Consider the following 18,298-nt stretch of genomic DNA (forward strand, 5'->3'; position numbering starts at 1 on the left):
TCTTTAACCTTGATTGCTTGTGTGGTCTTGCCGCAGCTTCCAGATCTGCAAAGTGGAACTCATAGTAGGTTCATCCTTATGGAGTTATTCTGAGGATTAACTAAGTTCACCTGCAGAACTGTGTCTGAAATACAGAAAGTAAAAACGTAAGCACTCGCTGAGCCGTGTGATTCTATCTGTGGTGAATTTAGAAGCCGCCTGTTCACATTTTGTGTTTGACAAAAGATGGGGATCTGCTTGGGGTTTCATGCTTCTTAAAGCCCTTGTTTACTTCTTAAGAGATTTTTACCTGGCCCTACTTACAGTGGAAATCAATGAGATAATAAACCATGCATTTGTTTTTCTAGAATAGCATGGAACAAATGACTTGAATGGGGAGAAGGATGCGGCTTGTTTCTCCTGTGCCTTTATTAAAGTAACCATTAGGGTTAAAAGTCTACCGGGCACTGTCAGTGGCACTGAGCAAAACAGCCTTTTTGTCTCTTCAGCCATTCTGATTTGCTTTAGATGCAGTTCGAAGGGAAGAACCAATTTTTCAGCGAATATCTTTGAAGTGCATTTGAGGCAGCTGTTACTGCGAAGGTATGAATTTTTAAAGAAAGAACGAACTGCTTTTCCTAGCTTGTGGGTGTTTCTTGGGATTGAATCACCTCTCCTTAAAACTGTGCACTGGCACAATCTGCTGGGCTCAGAATGCAAATATCTAGGCAAAGTTTCTCGATTAAAGGGAGCAAAAAAAAAATCAGGTTGAATAGGATGCCAGATGACATTTTTTTTCTTTATCCTTTTCTTAAGGATTAATAGTCTCTTACCTCTTGCCTCACTGTTCTTCAAGGGTCTTTGCATCATCCATCTGAAAGCTAAAAACTGCTGTCAGATATCTGCAGACAGAGGTATCACTGAGGTCCCTGTAACACTTACCTAGAATGTCACTAAAAGAGATGCGATGACATCCTGAAGTCCTTGTTCTAGCAATGCGGCAGTTCTGAAGTAGGCAAAGGTAATTGCTGTGCACAAGATTATCGCCATGACCTGCAATGTACTAGCATCCTGCCGGTCCAGGACTGCCAAGCCTCTCTCTGTTCTTTCTGTCTAATGCTCTTCCCACCAGAGCAGCTCTGGAGCAAATCACAAAGGGCTGAGGTTCCCTGCTGCTTGTCTTATTAAGCGTGGGTGTCTGTTATGAAAATAGGCAGCGTGGCATAGTAGTGGAACCCACTATTTTCAGGATGAATGGTGGCAGTGTCAGCCTTCGGCAAGGCAGGCTTTTCATAAAGTGACCAGTTATGAATGTCATGGTAGTCTGTGTTAATGCCATGCAGGCTGCCCTTGGGTTGCAGATCACTTGCAAAAAGAAGTCTCTCTCTCTCTCCTCTAGATAGATAGATAGATAGATAGATAGATAGATAGATAGATTTCTCTTGCTTTGCATTTTCTTTCCAGAGTTACAGATAATAAGGAAGCTCACAGAAAGAGCCCAGGCATTTGCACCCATAAAAATTCAGTTCAATAGGAATTATAGGTATTCAGCTGTGAGTAGGTTACTTAACCTCTGGACCTCAGTTTCCTTCCCTGTAAAAGGTGGATAATATTTACCTTGCAGGCTTGCTGCATTGCTGCAATAAGGCCTTAAATCCTTGCTCATGATTTTAAGAGGAGAAGGACCAAAGACACCTGCTACTAAGAATCTAGTTCCTATCAAACTAAAAGACAAAATCAGAGATACCATTTGCTCCTGTGCAATTTATGGCCAATTCAGAAAGAATTCATATTGCTGCAGAGAGTATTATAAGAAAATCCATATTCACCAGTACATATGACAAAGACTCTCTCTTTGACCAACCTTAGGCTCCTCTGAGCCCTCTTATTGACTAGGCCTCGGTCTTGGGCTTCCATGCCTGTTCTTGTAGAGTCCAGTTTTAGCAAGAATCTTGCTAAGGCAGTTTAGAGAGAATCCTCCCACCCTTAATATCTGATATCCTCAATAACAGATTAAATTTCCCACTCTCCCACCATCCCCTAGTTGGTGTCTGATCACTTGGCCTGCATTCATCAAGAGTCCCTGTACCTTTGATTTCTCCTCTTAGTAATGTTTTATCCACTGACGCCCCCCCCCCTTAACTGCTCTTTAGTTAAAAATCCCCACTTATTACTGCAATTGTATTTGGAGTTGAACTTGATCGTTCTCTCTTTATGCAGTAGTCTTGACACATATCCCAATAGTCCTAAGTAAAGTCTTCCTTACCATTTTCACAAGTGTCAGAATAGTTTTTTTCTTTAACACAGATCAAAGCCTAATATCAAGGTTTTCAAAAGAAGCTAGTACTCATAAGATGTTTAATATATGCCAAGATGTTGTTTGTTCTAAATGTTAAATCTACTCCTCACAACATCCCACTGAGGCAGTACCATGATTATTATCCTCAATTTATAGATGAAATGGGTTCCTTGAGCGGTTAAGTTAACTTGCCCAAGCACACAGAGTTAGAGTTAGCTAGCGGAACTGATACTATAATCTAGGAATTCTGGCCCAGGGTCCATGTTCTTAAAGACAATGCTGAACTGCTCTCAGAGGACTAAAAATTAGGTTGGGAAGTCTACTCTCTCAGTATTCTTAGACCAAAGTTCTCAAATTTGACTGCCCACACAAGCCCAGGTAAGTAATAACAAACCAGGAAAGCAAGGTCATGGGGAATGGGCCATGTGGAAAGTCCATGCTCAACAAGGTAGCCAGCCCTCATCATCACTACCTGGTGGTTGCTGCCTAGAAATGCATACCTTCTGAGTTTTTAAAAATTAACAAAAAGAGGGAAATCTGGCTTTTTATGAAAGATCTCTTCAATTCATAAAACAAAAAAGAAAGGAAAAGGAAGGGGGAAGGAGGAAAGAGAGGAGGGGGAAGAAAGGGAGAGAAGAGAAGGGGAAACCATGCAGTTCTCTCTCTCTCTCACACACACACGCACACACATATGCATGCACACGCACACACACACACACACACACACACACACTTGCAGGGATTCATTCATTCTGTGGACTACCTGTTAGCAATTTGATTTGTAGAGGTTATTAAATCTTATCATAATGGACTCAGCTTGATTTTAAAGACATACACTCCCCACTTTCAACCACCAAGTAATTACACTTTTAAAATACCCTATCTGTCTAACCTATTGGAGACTATAGATTTCTGCTTCTAGTTGGAGAGGGGAGGGGAAAATATTCCTGGACACATGGAGATGCTGTAACAATTACTTTAGCAGATATGATTGAGAAAAGTCTTGATTTCCTATCTATCCATGAATCAAGAGTTTCAGATCACAAGTATGAGCCAAGAATCTGTTTTTTCTTCTTGATTCTTTTTTTTTTTAAGTGTATTTATTTTGAGAGAGAGGGGAAAAAACACAAATAAGAGGGAGAGAGAATCCCAAGCAGACTCCACACTGTCAGCACAGAGTCCTACTCGGGGCTCAGTCTGAGGAACCTGGAGACCATGACCTAAGGCAAAATCAAGAATCGGGCTCAACCTGCTGAGCCTCCCAGGGGCCCCTTTCTTCTTGATTCTTGAATTGATGGATTTTGCCTCTATTAACAAAGTAAACAAAAGGAAACACCTTTTAAAGTTAAACTAGTATAATCAACTAGGTATCTGTGGAAAATGGAAGTAAACACAGCGAATTCTGAGAGCTTTATGAAATGTCTTTTTCTAAGTCTTTCAGCTTCAGTTGCTGAACTTTGAGCTGCTTGTATTTCACAGTCCTCTTTGCAAACAAGGTTTCTTGGCTCCAGCTATATAACACAGGAGATGTTCTATACTCCTGGCTTTATGAAACCTTCCCGCTTTTGTAGCAGGTGTCCAATGTACTTGTTTTTAATTGCCTAACACTGAATTACAGATAAAGTTTCATAAATAAGATACAACCTTTTTTTTTTACTTTTAAAAATAGCACTCTTTTAAATTGTGTGTTTTGATTAATATTCCATGTCATGGGTTAACATCTCCTATTATTTTGAAGTTTGGCAAGGCTTTAATAATAGCCATTTGGGAGGGAAGTTGGGATCAATTAACACCTTTTTATGCACAAGACTTTGCACTATCTCCTGTGGAGTGAACAGAAAAGAATCAATAAGCTTGTCCCCTTCCCTCCTGGAACTTGAAGTACTTTTGGAGAAATAAGACATTTACACGAGTAACAAAGGTACAAAAACAGCACATGCGAAGGACCCAGATGACCACAGCTGTACAATTTTTAAAAGAGAGAAAGACTTTATGACTTGAAAGCTTTAGAGGCCTTCAGAAAGGAAATGAGATTTAAGTGGAGCCTTGAAGAATGGGTAGGCTTTTTGAGGATGAGGAGGGCAGAGAGTGGGAGGAAAGGCATAATAAAGGCAGATGAGAAAGGGGCAGAGGGGAAGACAGGTTTGGTGCCCAGTAAGTGACTGCGACAGAAAACTCCAATAAGGAAGAAATGGAATATACACCTGGACAAAGGGTTTTAGCAGAAAACAGTCAAGACCAAGGATGGGAAGGGGCGCCTGGGTGGCTCAGTCTGTTGAACATCCATCTCTTGATTTCGGCTCAGGTCATGATCCTAGGGGTCATGGGGTAGAGCCCTGTGTCGGACTCCACACTGAGCATGGAGCTTGCTTAAGATTCTCTTGCTCTCCCTTTGCCCCTCCCTCCCATGCTTGCTCGCTCTCTCTCTCTCTCTCTCTCAAAGATATAAGTAGGGGCGCCTGGGTGGCGCAGTCGGTTAAGCATCCGACTTCAGCCAGGTCATGATCTCGTGGTCCGTGAGTTCGAGCCCCGCATCAGGCTCTGGGCTGATGGCTCGGAGCCTGGAGCCTATTTCCGATTCTGTGTCTCCCTCTCTCTCTGCCCCTCCCCCGTTCATGCTCTCTCTCTGTCCCAAAATAAATTTTAAAAAAACGTTGAAAAAAATATATATAAGTAAATAAAATTCAGATTTAAAAAATTAAGTTTTTTCCCACCGTTCAGTACCTCCATCTCTCTTTTACTGTCTTCTACTCCTCACATTCCCTCCATTTAAGACCTAATATGTCTCAGTCTAAATATTTTTAGAATTTATATAATCATAGACAAACATGTCTGTACACATACACAGTCTGTTTTAGGTCATTGTGTGTTTAGGTCACTGTGTATTTTAGGTCACTGTTTCACAAAAAGGAAAATGTATATATTCTTTTCTCTACCTTGCTTTTCTCACTCAGCCATACCTTGGAGAAATCCCTCCCAAGTGAAAAGTTACAGCCCAATTAACTGTTTGTTTTGATGGTTGCATTATGCTCTACAGTAGAGATATGTCTTGATCTATTCTACTACTCCCCCTTTTCATGGAAATCAGTTTGCATCCAGTTTTTCTGCCCCTACAAATAGTACTTCAGTAAACATACTTGTATCCCTATCTATATATGCTGGTATTTTACATCTGTTGATAGAGTTAGGATCACAGAGTCGAGGACATGTGTATTTTTAGCTTTAAAAACTAAACTGCTTCCCTAAGAAAGCTGTAACAATACACAATATGCACCTACAATTAATAAAAATACTTCCTTTCTCTAGGTCTCCCCAGGCCATAATGTTACAGCTCTTTTTAAAAAAAGTTTTTGCAGGTAGAAGTATTGTAAACTAAAATCTCGTTGTTACTTTATTTGCATTTTCTTTGACTACAGATGAATTTGATCATTTTTCCAAAAGCTTGTTGACGGTCATGTTTCCTATGTTGCAGGCTGCATTTTCATGTTCTGTGTCCATTTTTCCAAAGACCTATTTTCTGTCCCTGAAAATTTTTAAGAGCTTCTGCTATATGATAGATATTTTTGCCTGTCCTCTAGGATTTTAAACATTTGTGTTTCAAATCTATTGTATTTGTTTATGGTATCTTTTGCCATACGAAACTTTTGGGTTTTATTCAATCCCTTATGTTTTTCTTAGTTTGTGTGTTTTCTCCCTTGCCAAGAGAAGCCTACCCTCTCTGCCCCTAGATTATATTTATGGTTCCTAGATTTTCTTACACGATTTTATTTAATTACTTATTTTACATTTTTAACCTTTAATCTATCTAAATCCATCTAGGATTTATTTTTGGAGTTGGTATAAGATAAAGATCTAGCTTTATTTTCTTCCAGATGCATAAACAGTTTGCCAGCTCCTTATATTAAATAATCCATCATTTTGCCACTAAATTGAAATGCCTCTCTTGTCATATATTAAATCTTCATTTATATGTGGATCTATTTCTAGATATTCTATTTCACGTATCTGTTTAGGCCTATTTCAATACTTACTGATTTGATTACAGTAGCTTTATAGGATTTTCAGATATCTGGTAAATCAGACTACACAAATGACTTTTGGGTAGTTATCAAATGCTTAGGTAAATACATTAAAAACCTATTTGCAGAAAGAAATGGGATGCAAGCAGAAACTAATGTACCAAATAATACTTGTATAATTAAAATATTTTTTTCAAAGTCTTTCTTCCCAAGATCTATGTTTTATAGCAACGAATACGCAAGGAAAAGGTTTAGTGTGCTTATAAGATCTTGTACAAATTAGTTTGCTGTATTTTCAACCCCTAAATGCTGTACCGAGTTAATCATACTATTTCCTTGATTCACAGATTGATCCTTCAGAGGAATCGTCCCTGACTCCGTCCCTACACTGAGCTAAAACTGCTTCCCAGGTGGAACACTGTTCCGGGGAGAGCTCTGAGGATTTCCTGAAGAAGAATTCCATGGGGACTGTACCTGACCCTTTGAGATCAGCTAAAACTTCCTTGATCACAGCTTCTGGAAAAGAAGAGGATCTAGGAGAAGTGCAGCCTGCCTCCCCTCGGTCTCCACCAGCCGTCTTGTGTGAGAACACCAATGGCCTTTCCAGCACTCCTGCAGAGCCAGACCTCAGCCCCAGTGCAGCTGCTGAGGTCCTGATGCAGGCCTTTGAGCATGAGACCACCCAGCCAGACATGTCTTCTCCTGGTGTCTTCAATGAGGTGGAAAAAGTGTCTCCTCCATGCAGTTCTGACAATACCCAGCTGCCAGGAAGCAGTGAGCCCACAGCACCAGCCCCATGTTCTGCAGCAGGAAAGGATCTCATAGATGAAGCATTTACAATGCCAGCCAACCAACACACCCACCAGGCGACCCCAAGTGACCAGCTCAATGCCAGCCCCTTATCAGGACCTGAAGATACTCTGCTGAAAACACAGAGAACCTCGGATGGGGAGATTCTTGAAAAACCTGAAAAGTCACATTGCCCTGTGGGAAGCACCCAGAGCAACAGCAAAGACCAAGTGCCCTGTGATTTTTCTTCTCAGAAAACAATCCAGGGAATGCTGCAGACTGCAAATACAGCAGCCAAGGTGTTCAGTCACCCCTCGTCTCCTGTAGGCCAACCCAAAGGGGCAAGGCCAGGAGCCATATGCGACTCCCAGACAAGGTCCTCTGACTCTCCCGCAAAAGAAGGATGTTCAGGGAACAAACACACTTCAGCCACCACCTCAGACAGCCAGTCCGTGACTACTGTGACACCTCAACCACCCCACCTCACTAGCAAAGTCTCCACACGTCCTCCAGATCAGGTGTCAAGGTTCAAAGAAGCAAGTACAATGACCAACGAAGCTGCAAGTGAGGTCACGGAAGCTCCCGACAGGGCTCGGCAAGATGCTGGGGTGCAGGCAGTGGCAAGTGTGGAGAGCAGATCGGTCTCCACCAGCCCCAGCATCCTCGCTGCATTCTTAAAGGAAACCCCAATTCCTGAGCGTTTGGAACAAGAGCAGCTGCGTGTCATTTGCAATGGCAGCGGCAGTGGGAGCCACACGCTGGAGCTATCTGACAACATCCACTCCCCCCAAGGGCCAGGTCCGTGCCCCAGCATCATGCCAGAAGTGCACATCCAGGCAGCTGCCGCTGTTTCCACAGCTCTCCAAGGGGAATGCAAATTGGTGAGCTTACCGAGTGAGGTCCTTAAGATCTCATCCATCACCGTGGCATCCGGTAATACTCAGGATCTGTGTAAGAAAGATACAGGGTCTGCGGGAATGACCCCAGCAAGGGAAGAGCCCACCTCTAAACAGCTTTCAGGTGTGAATTCCAGGTCCCTGAAAGCCAGCCCCACTGACCAGATTTCTTTCAGCGCGGGAAGTCAAACCGAAACAAATCATGAATTGAGGAAAGTTGAAACCAAGCCATCTGAGTTTGCAGTGAAAACCACAGATGGTCACGAAACAAACCCAGACTGCCAACTCTCTGACTCTTGTAGTCCTGCCAACAAAGCCGACCAGCTCGGGAGCCTGGATCCCACTGACAAAGGAGATGCAAGAGAGAAGCAGCCGGCATCTCCTCAGATAGTAAAACAAGAATGTAGAGGCACCGATATCCTTGATGCCAGGGCCAGGGCAGAGGCCAAAACCCTGCTGCTCAATCCTAAATCTCAAGAAAGTGGAGGCACTGGGTCAGCTGCTAGTCCTACGCCCTCCCCAGTGAGAAAGAACCAGGAGGGTACCCTGGAGGAAAATAGACAGACCAAGACAGCCACCAGCCTGAGTCTCCCATCCGATTCCATGGGTGACTCCAGTCCAGGTTCTGGCAAGAGGACCCCTTCTCGCCTGGTCAAAGCCAGTCCACGGCGGGCCAGCCGAGTCAGCGAGTTCCTCAAGGAGCAAAAGTTAAATGTGACCGCGGCTGCCGCCCAGGTGGGACTCACCCCAGGAGAGAAGAAAAAGCAGCTGGGCGCCGACTCCAAGCTGCAGTTGAAACAGTCCAAGCGTGTCAGGGACGTCGTGTGGGATGAGCAGGGCATGACCTGGGAAGTGTATGGTGCCTCCCTGGACCCAGAGTCCCTGGGTATCGCAATCCAGAACCATCTACAAAGACAAATCAGGGAACATGAGAAATTAATCAAAGCTCAAAACAGCCAGACCCGGAGATCCATTTCCTCAGATACTTCTTCAAATAAAAAGCTCAAAGGAAGGCAGCACAGTGTTTTACAGTCCATGCTGCAGAACTTTCGACGCCCCAACTGCTGTGTTCGTCCTGCCCCTTCTTCTGTGCTAGACTGAAAGAGAATGTGTATGGGAACCCTTGTGTATATTTATGGTATTCCTAAGTGTCTCTATTTGTCAAAGCTTACTTAGTTTTGGTTTTTGGTTTTTGGTTTTTGGTTTTTTTTGGAGAGACCAGGAAGACAAGCAAGAATTAACTATTGGAAGTTGCTATTAAGAATTGTTGGGTCCTTTGATTGGGGCTCCATAAATAAAAATATCATTTCAATTTGAAAGAACAAAAGAAAAGAAGAAAGCTCCACTGAAGGTTAATGACCCTAATTAAGAGGAAATAACATTCACTGGATTTTTTAATATGATGTTACTTATAGAACTAGCACTATCATTAAATACGTGTCACTTTGTATTACTGCCTCGACATATCACACTGTGGTGTTTCCACTAAAATCCCTGCTTAATATTAAAACTAGCAAAAATACTGTTATACTTTCTAGTCATATTGCAATAAGAATGCTATTACCACACAGAATTTAAGTAGACGATAAGAACTATAATGTAAAACTGTGAAATAAATTCGACTTGCTCTTCAGCCAGATGATATTAAGGAAAAGCATTTAAATGCATACAATACCAAATGAATTAATATTTGTCAACATCTGCAGATAACTGTTTTGGTAAACCTTGTTATATCGTCAATAAATGTAAGAAAGTTATGTTAGGAAAATTAGCTGAGCTTTTGAATATGAATACTGCCCACATAAAACTTGAATTTATATCTACAGATTTTCCTGCACTGAAGGCAAGGGGCATCTCTGATTCTGACGAGATGAAATTCCTATTTCTTTAGAGGAAGTACATGCAACTGAATTCTTGGAAAGAGTCATCAAGTTATTAAGTATACTAAAGTTTATGTAGTACAGGTGTTCTCCAAAAACATTCTGCTGAGTGTGTTAAGGTTTGAAACCTTAACACCTGAAAGGTGTTGAAACCTTTTCTGTGTCAAAAAAAAGGAAGTAACAAAAGCAATGGGTCTAATTTCAACTCCTATAAACAGGATGCAGTTTGTGTTTTCCTTTTGACTTGCTTGTGCAGTAGCTTCTAATAGAAAATGTAGTGAACACCAAATAGAACACAAACTTCCTCATGTTTTTGTAGGTAGACTAATATCATCTAGTTGCTTAAATTTCTCATCTGTAGTAAAAAGGTAGCCTCTGTCAACTTACTGATTTTAACAGAAATACCATTGTGTCTCATCCTTCAAACCCAGTAAAAAAAAAAAAAAAAAAAATAGAGGCCCTTACTAAAACCTGGTTTGAGCTTCCAGTGGGCTATAGATTTTGAAACCATAGGCACCTGTTTGAGCTCGGTGCTCACCTGCCTCCAGAAGAGGAGGTTTTCATTTGTACCCATGAGTGTCTTGCAGGGCACTGGGCTGGGATGACCAGTAGTGGCTTGAGAGTTGGAGGGGTGTGGAAAAGGGAGATGAGGCAGGGCCCTGGAAAAGTTTCCCCTCCTAGATTCATGTAGAGAGATTGCTCGTCTCCACCTTGCATTTAGAAAGTCAGATTGTTAAACGTGGAAGGGGTACTCCCTGGTTGCCTTCTCTGAGCTCATTCCTCTCGATGAGCCAGAAAAGAGCCTCTATCCATGTATTCTCTCTCTCTGATGATGCATAAATGGTGTTTGTGCAGCAAACTCAAAACCTCTGTTTTGGCTTCTATTTTTGTTAATTCTCTTTTGCAGATTCTGAGCATATAGGGAAAAATCTTTTGTGCCTGAGCTTTAACACCACATGCTAAACGGAGCACAACCCAAATTAGTAAATAGCCCCTGGTTTCTTTGAAAGCAATAGGACTGTAGATGACAACTGCATAAATGGACTGCAGCCCCAGTACTCTTAGAGCCTAAGAATGGTAAAATCACAGTGGTTACATTTGGAGCCACCCTTTGAATTTTTTAATTAGGCACATTTTCCCATTTCTTACCAACTGGCCCCTATTAAGAATACTACCTACAGTAGAAATTGCCATCAGATTATCAATCAAATTACTGTTAAGGATCAGAGATGTAGTCTAAAACTCTCTCTTTGGCCTCGAATACCCGTTTGTAGCAGTGTTCGTGTGGCTTCTGTTGGAGATGATTTTGCCAGGGTGTCGTGTCCCTCCTACCCCTTCCTCACTGCCTGTCTCCCTCACACGTTGGCATACGTGCTGTGTACACACAGAGAACACCCTGTGTACACAGCAGCAGCTGTCAGCAGCGCCCACTCCAGATGGGTGGGCCCCAGGTAATCCTCTGCTGTGTAGGGGCCAGAACAGGCTGTTCCTGCATTAAAATAGGGGGAAAGGAAGAATTTCGCATCTGGTAGTAATATTTATTCTTATGAGGTTAGAGTAACCACGTGAATTAGAAATACTGAAATTAGAAATGTATAATTATACATTTATAAATTATAAATGTAAGCTTATAAATTGTAAATAGCTCAAGTTAAAAATGAGGCAGAGGCCTAAGAGAGTTGTAGACCTTTGTCGCACATTAAATTAAAAGAAAATCACATTAAGTTACTTAAAACTAAATGTAGCATCGCGGTGTGCCTCTCATAGTAAAACTTAAGATCTGAGTTAGTAACTTTGGTTTTCTTTGGTACTGGAACTAGCCTTTCCTTCTTAATCTTTATTTTTTTTTTTTACTTTTCACTTTACTTCTGCCACACTCTAGAGCTTGTCACAAAATAGTATAAAACTTTTCTCATTTAGTTGTGTATTGAATCTTAAAGAAGGAACAGCTTTTCAAAACAGTAATGAAAAGACCACCGAGTGGGTAAATAATGAACCCTCCTGAAGACAAGCCATGCTTTTGCTTTATGACACTCCAAGTACTCACACCATAAAACCTTAACCTGAAAATTTTCCCTCACTTCGATCTGTGACACAACATTGACATGCAGCACATCATTCGTGACTCCTTAGGTTGATTCAACAAAATGCAAGTGGGAAACAGCTTTCATAGCAGATTCTTTGAATTTGTTGGGCCATTTCATAGCCTGGCTGCATGACAAAGCAGGTTGAAAATTGTTTTGGGCCTTAATTTCTTTTAGATGTTCTGTTCCTTTTAAATGTTCTTTAATCAGGGGCGCCTGGGTGGCTCAGTCGGTTAAGCGTCCGACTTCGGCTCAGGTCATGATCTCGAGGTCCGTGAGTTCAAGCCCCGCGTCGGGCTCTGTGCTGACAGCTCAGAGCCGGGAGCCTGTTTCAGATTCTGTGTCTCCCTCTCTCTGACCCTCCCCCGTTCATGCTCTGTCTCTCTCTGTCTCAAAAATAAATAAAACGTTAAAAAGAAAATTTTAAAAAAATGTTTTTTAATCATTGAGATATATGGAGGGAATATAAAATATTTCTTAAGCAAGTAGTATAAGAGAGATGAATTAGAACACAGTGTCTGGAAGATAATGAAATATTTACAATGTTAAGAGGCTTTATGGCTTACCCAGCGAATACTAGAATTTTTAATTTAAATGTCGATTTTTCTATTTTAATGACCACAAGAAAAGTGGTACCGCTTGAGCTGTCATATGTTTATCTTTAGTGCTTTTCTAATTATGTCCTTCTGGATTACTGGCTTTGGTGCCACAGACCAACTGCTCTATGTTCATGTTTTGGACCAATGGCATAAGTTGAACATTTTGTTAGGTCGGAGAATCCTTTTTGTTTGCGTCCAAAATGAAATATTTATAAAATATATTAGTGTGTTTTCCTACCTTGACAAGTTCAGCTATGTCGGTATAATTTGATTTTTGATGACTTCTTAATCTTCAGAATTGTCTGATAATTGGTAATTTGGATACCAGTATTCTTCACGTTATAGCTTACATCTCAAAATTTAAACAAACTGTAGTGAATATGCATGTGTAACATATACCCTAGAGGCTGAATTTGGGGACCAAATCTCTAATAGGAGCTTGTCATTTTCAAGTAGAAAACAGAAGAAGGAAATGACTTTTGGTTGCATCCTGAGAGTACTGAGGTTTTATTGTTCCTAGCTTATTCTAATGTTATTTCTCTCATTTCTAGGAGTTCCCATCATTCTGAGAATACCTGTATATACCACATGAAGAATATAATATCCTGTGACTTTACACTTTGTTTACAGAGGATATATATGAGTATGCTGTTAATGTAAATTGTTTGGCCTTTGCTGTATCCACTGTTACTGTTTTGCTGCCAAAATGTGAGAAATTATCTTCTATTCCTCCTACATATTGTGCAAGTGTTAAAAAACTGGTCCATTTCTAGTACCAGATAATTCACCACATCTCTTGTCTACTTTTTAAGAATCAGTATAAAGAAAAACAATACATTAGGATAAGGTTTGCATATATGTATATGTGTTTTTACTGACACTTGGGCACTTGTAGCCTTGTGTGGGCCTCTTCCTGTCTGATTTACTAATCGGCTACGATGCTGCCATGGAGATGATACTGTTTACTCTCTCCTGCTTTGTCCTAAACGGTATTTGAGAAATGAAGCCTGTGAATTTCCCTTTGTGATGATAATACAGTGAACTCAGCAGTATCTTGGATAATTGAGCTGACCATCTTGTCCCCACCCCTGTTTTGTCTACACAGTGAATCAGAAGTCTTGTCCAGGTCTGCTTCAGTGTTTGCTATTTTATATTGATATTCGAGCATTTTGTTTTCTGTGAGCAACGTTCTTGGATGCTGTGTGTGGCCCTTTTGGTTGAATCTCTCCAAATGTGGGTCAGCTGCTGCCACCTGGCAGATAACAGGTGATACGCTAAATCTCCTGTCCATTCTTGTAACTATAGCCTTCTTAATGGAATTCTGCAACTGGATGAGTAATTATAAATGTCATCTTTGCAGACACACAGGCTTAAGGATGTCTACAAAATTTTAGACATTTTTGCAAAGGGGGAAAAAATAGTCTTGTAAATACTGAAACATTTCCATGAAATTTATCCTGCTCTTGGGAAAAAAAATTCTCCTTGGCTGCAGAAATAAGATAAACTTTATTTGCGATGACCAAGGACATAAATGAAGATGGATTGAGGTGGAAAAATTCTGTCTCACAAGTAATCAGTGACATCTGCCAGAGGTCATTACAGCTACTCTTAACTGTGAACACTCACCAGCTAAACTACTCACTTGCCACAACCAAATAACCTCTCAAAGTAAATCCGATACATCTGTATATATGTGTAGATAGAAACAACAAAAAAATCCTGAAAAATTACTGTTGACTATTAGTTAAGTCAAGGTGAAGATAATTATAAAGAACATTTAAATAACCATGGGCCTTGGTGAAATGACTATGGAGGCCAGAATGGTGCAACAAGATGTTATTCACAAGTTTGTTATTTTTTTAAGACCCAGAAATCTCAGATACTCATCATGAGAATAAAGACTGTTGAAAATGAAATTAAAGCCAAGCAATAATGTGCCAAAAAGAGGCAGTTATACCAGCAAGCGCATCTATACGAGCACACCATTATGTAATATGGTTTGCTCCGTGAAGACTGACTATAACCCACAGGATAAAACAAGCAAAGGCATAATTTCTGCTTTCTTGCTAGAAAAACGTGTTAGGAGCTCTATAAAGAGATACAGCGCCGGTGGACATTAGTAGAGATAAGGTAACATCTCTGTCTTAATGCTAGCCAAGACGAAAAAGGAGTCAAAAAGTCTTGCTAGCTTAAAATTCAAGATAGATCCAACCAGAAACTTTGTTGAAACAGAGGGGTTAAATATATAGTAATTACTCTTCCTGGACACTTGCACGTAGCCAAGCAATTCAGTTAATTCTGCCTAGAGGATTACCAGCCTTAGCTATGAAAAAAATGTGTTCCCAAATGTAAAATAACTAAAACATGAGTACTCATATCAAAAAGGGCCTCAAATAATGCCTTACAGAAAATGATATTCCAGATGGGCGTTTCTAAATACTAGCCCTTTTTTCAGTTCAAGCTCAAAATCAATTGGCTGCAAAAAAATAAGTCACTATTTTACATTTCATAAAATGATACAAATCATCAACCAGCATGGTGAGAATTATGATGAGAAATAACCTAGTGATTTACATGTGTTAAGGAGAAATAAGTGGGAGAGAAATGCTAACTTCTTTCTTGATCTCTTATGATGCGGGGATGTCATTCACTGATTTGCAGGGTGAAAATTATGGCTTGCTTTTTAACATTACTACTAGCATTACTCTTTGTTACTTTAAAAAATTAGATTGCCTGTTTTTTAGCAAAACTTCTAAGTGGATAAATGATTTTTCTGTTTTATATCATTGCTTTAATATCACGTGAAGACTGTACAAAGCAAACTGTGTTGAATGGGTAGAAGGAGCTTACTCACGTTTATCAAGATCTCTTAATGATTTTAGCTGAGATTCCGTAACGCTTCTTTTAGGCCACATCTTTGAGTAAATTATTTTTCATAATGTTTTCCATCACATCTTAAACTGATGTTGGTAAATCAGAAGAGTGCAGTATTACAGTCATGCTCCTCAATCCCTAGAGGAGAGGAGAGACTAATTTTTATTTTAAGGACATCTGGACATAGCTTTCCTGAGGCTGAGAAAGGTCAACAGGGCCTGACCTGAAAACTCAAGAAAGAAATATACTAATCATTCCTAAATTCCTCAATGTATTTATCTCTGCTGTACTAACATGTGAACAATATGTTGTGCATAATACTGTAGCCGGTTGTGGTATGTCAATACATTTTGTAAGTGTGTATAGTCTGTGAGTGGTTGGTTTTCTCTTTCTATGTGTAGGAAAAAAAAAAACATGCCGTGTCCCATTTCAAAACCAAGTTCTGTCATCGGGTAGGCACATGTATGAAAATGAATAAAGCCAACAGAAGTGTACATGTGTATTCAGTAACAGAATTTGTCCTTTCATTTCTGAAGGTCAGAAAGGGCTGTTGTGTGTGTGTGTGTGTGTGTGTGTGTTATCATTTCTGAGAGTAGGTAACATAATTATCACAAAGGCTGAATACATTGGCAATACACTGGCATGTTACTAAATCTGCCAGGTTAATTAACCATGCCATTAGTCACAGGTAAGGTCAGTTCTTTGACCACCGGCATGATTTACATTCCTCACACATCCTCTCCGTGGTAAGTGTGTGACTAGGATGTACATGCTATGGGTGTGATTGTGTACATACCTTGTATGAATTAACCTAAATCCTCAAAGAGTTGTACGAAAGCAGGAAAACGAAACAGTTGTTCAAAAGCCTCAAAAGGGCTAATCAATGAGTATTTTCATTTTCTACACATAAAAATGTATACATGGCATAACTGTAAATAGCTTACCCACATATATATACACACATAAATGCATTTCATTCATACTGTTAATATTTAAATAAATCAAATTAAAACAATTGAAAACTGCATCTTACCATGACTGTTCTGTTTTCTATACATTAACAATGGATCAAATGCTCCCCGTTAAATGGTGTTATACTCCCAGATAGCAGATTTGGTGCTTAGGAAAGCCCTGCCTCACTATGAAAATCTAGTTATTGTCATAGACTGGTACCTGAGCACCTTCAAAGGTTTAATGCTGTTCTTTAAGCACCTAATTTTACATCTGGAAATGACAAACACTGGGGAAAATCAATTATGTTTTGTAGGCTCCATTTGTACATTTATTCGTGTGTTTATTTGCACAGGCTGATAAAAGCCCTACTTTTTTTTAGAGATCTATCCATAGGTTTCAAAACAGTATATGATCCCTTGAAGAGGAAAATGATTGTACGCATTCTCTTGAGATAAGCAAAATGATGTTTAGCAAACCAAAGAGAAGTCAAAGAGTAAAAGTTTTTTTTTTTTTTTAAATTACAGATGATGTTGGCAGGATAATAGAATATGAGCATTTGGGAGTTCCGTCAAGTGGACTCAAGTAAATTCCTATTACTGATAACAGGTAATACTGTGTGGACTAGATAACAAGATGAGAGACATTAGCCAGCAAATGTCAACACCGGACAACACTTGTCAACTTATCACAATTCTAATCAGTGAACTGATGTTTGAGTTTCTCTCATTTTTCCTAAAAGGAAATACTCTATTAGAGATCAAAAAGTCTGATCTGGTTCCTGAAATCTAATGTAATTTGACCCTGATTCCTTGACACTAAAAATTATGTTGCCTGGGTATTAGGTTGAAGATATAAATGGACATATAAGAGTTTCCATTAATAGAGAACTCCATGTGGCAAAGTGCAAATATAACCATTTCTCAGTAGAAAGTTAATAATATTTAATATGTATTTATGTTTTGGAGAATTAATGTGCCATCTTTGTATCTTAGATAAAAATAAAAGGCTAACCAATCATAAGAACACTGTAACTATAGCTGGCTGTATTTTTAAACTACTAAAACCATACTTGTTTATAAGAGCAGAATATGTGAAATCTTGATGTTTGTCAATATTTACTGTTGCTTAAAAGATAAATTCATGTAATTATTTTGGACGATGTATATTAATTTAAATGCCACCCAGAAAAATTATAGCTGTCAATGTGAAAATCATTTGTGTGTGTTAATACTCAGCTGAGAAAGACCAAAAGTGTAGTGTAATGTTAAATCTCTGAAAAAAACAGTAGTACTCAAAGTGAAATTCCATTTATGAATGTATCAATATTAGAATCTAAATTTATATCTTTTCATGATGTCTATATATGAAAGTCATAAAATTGTTTATTCAAGAAAGTCCCCATCCTCCAGAAATTGACCTACCAATAAAATTTTATTTCCTAGAAAAAAAAAGATGGAATATTAGGATTTAAATAAGGATAGATCAAGATTTTGGAATTATATACACTTCTCTCATTTTGAATTTGACTTTTGAATGAAGGAAGGAAGGAAATTCGACGGATGACTTTGTTTTACCCTCAAAAAATTTTAAGTATGATTTTTTGCATTTCATTTTCCATAATAAACATAATAGAGATTCAAATTTGCTTTGTTCTTTTCGTTGTTGTTGTTGCTTTTGCACTGCTGTCAAAAGTGTTATTTTAGCCCTAGACGTTTAGAATCAATTGATTTTCAACGTGACACACTTCTGCTAGAAATCTACAGTGGAGCTGAAAGTATTTACAATGAAAGGGGTTTTTTTTCCTTTGATTAAAATAGAATTCCGATAGAATCAACAACACCTGCAGATGAGAAGCAGTGATTTTTTTTTCCTGCTCTTGATGATATAGCATGTGTGTGTGTGTGTGTGTGTGTGTGTGCGCGTGT

At 39.5% G+C, this 18,298-nt stretch overlaps 1 protein-coding gene across 8 annotated transcripts in view; it reads left to right on the top strand.

The window, feature by feature from the left end:
- The window catches only part of GPRIN3 (GPRIN family member 3), a 67,603-nt gene extending 49,601 nt beyond the window's left edge, over positions 1–18,002 (top strand). For 5 of the 8 annotated variants that reach the window (XM_047856620.1, XM_047856621.1, XM_047856623.1 and 2 more), the window contains 2 exons: positions 6,645–9,093; positions 13,097–14,397. In XM_047856620.1, coding sequence (XP_047712576.1) covers positions 6,759–9,083 — 2,325 coding nt within the window. In that variant the 5' untranslated portion in view covers positions 6,645–6,758 and the 3' untranslated portion in view covers positions 9,084–9,093; positions 13,097–14,397. Of the gene's footprint in view, positions 1–6,644; positions 9,094–13,096; positions 14,398–16,897 lie in introns of those variants that run through there. The other 3 variants (XR_007151644.1, XR_007151646.1, XR_007151645.1) reach the window with 3 other exon arrangements.
- Positions 18,003–18,298: the final 296 nt, after the last annotated feature.

Source organism: Prionailurus viverrinus, chromosome B1, assembly GCF_022837055.1.
Source record: "Prionailurus viverrinus isolate Anna chromosome B1, UM_Priviv_1.0, whole genome shotgun sequence".
NCBI classification, from domain to species: domain Eukaryota; kingdom Metazoa; phylum Chordata; class Mammalia; order Carnivora; family Felidae; genus Prionailurus; species Prionailurus viverrinus.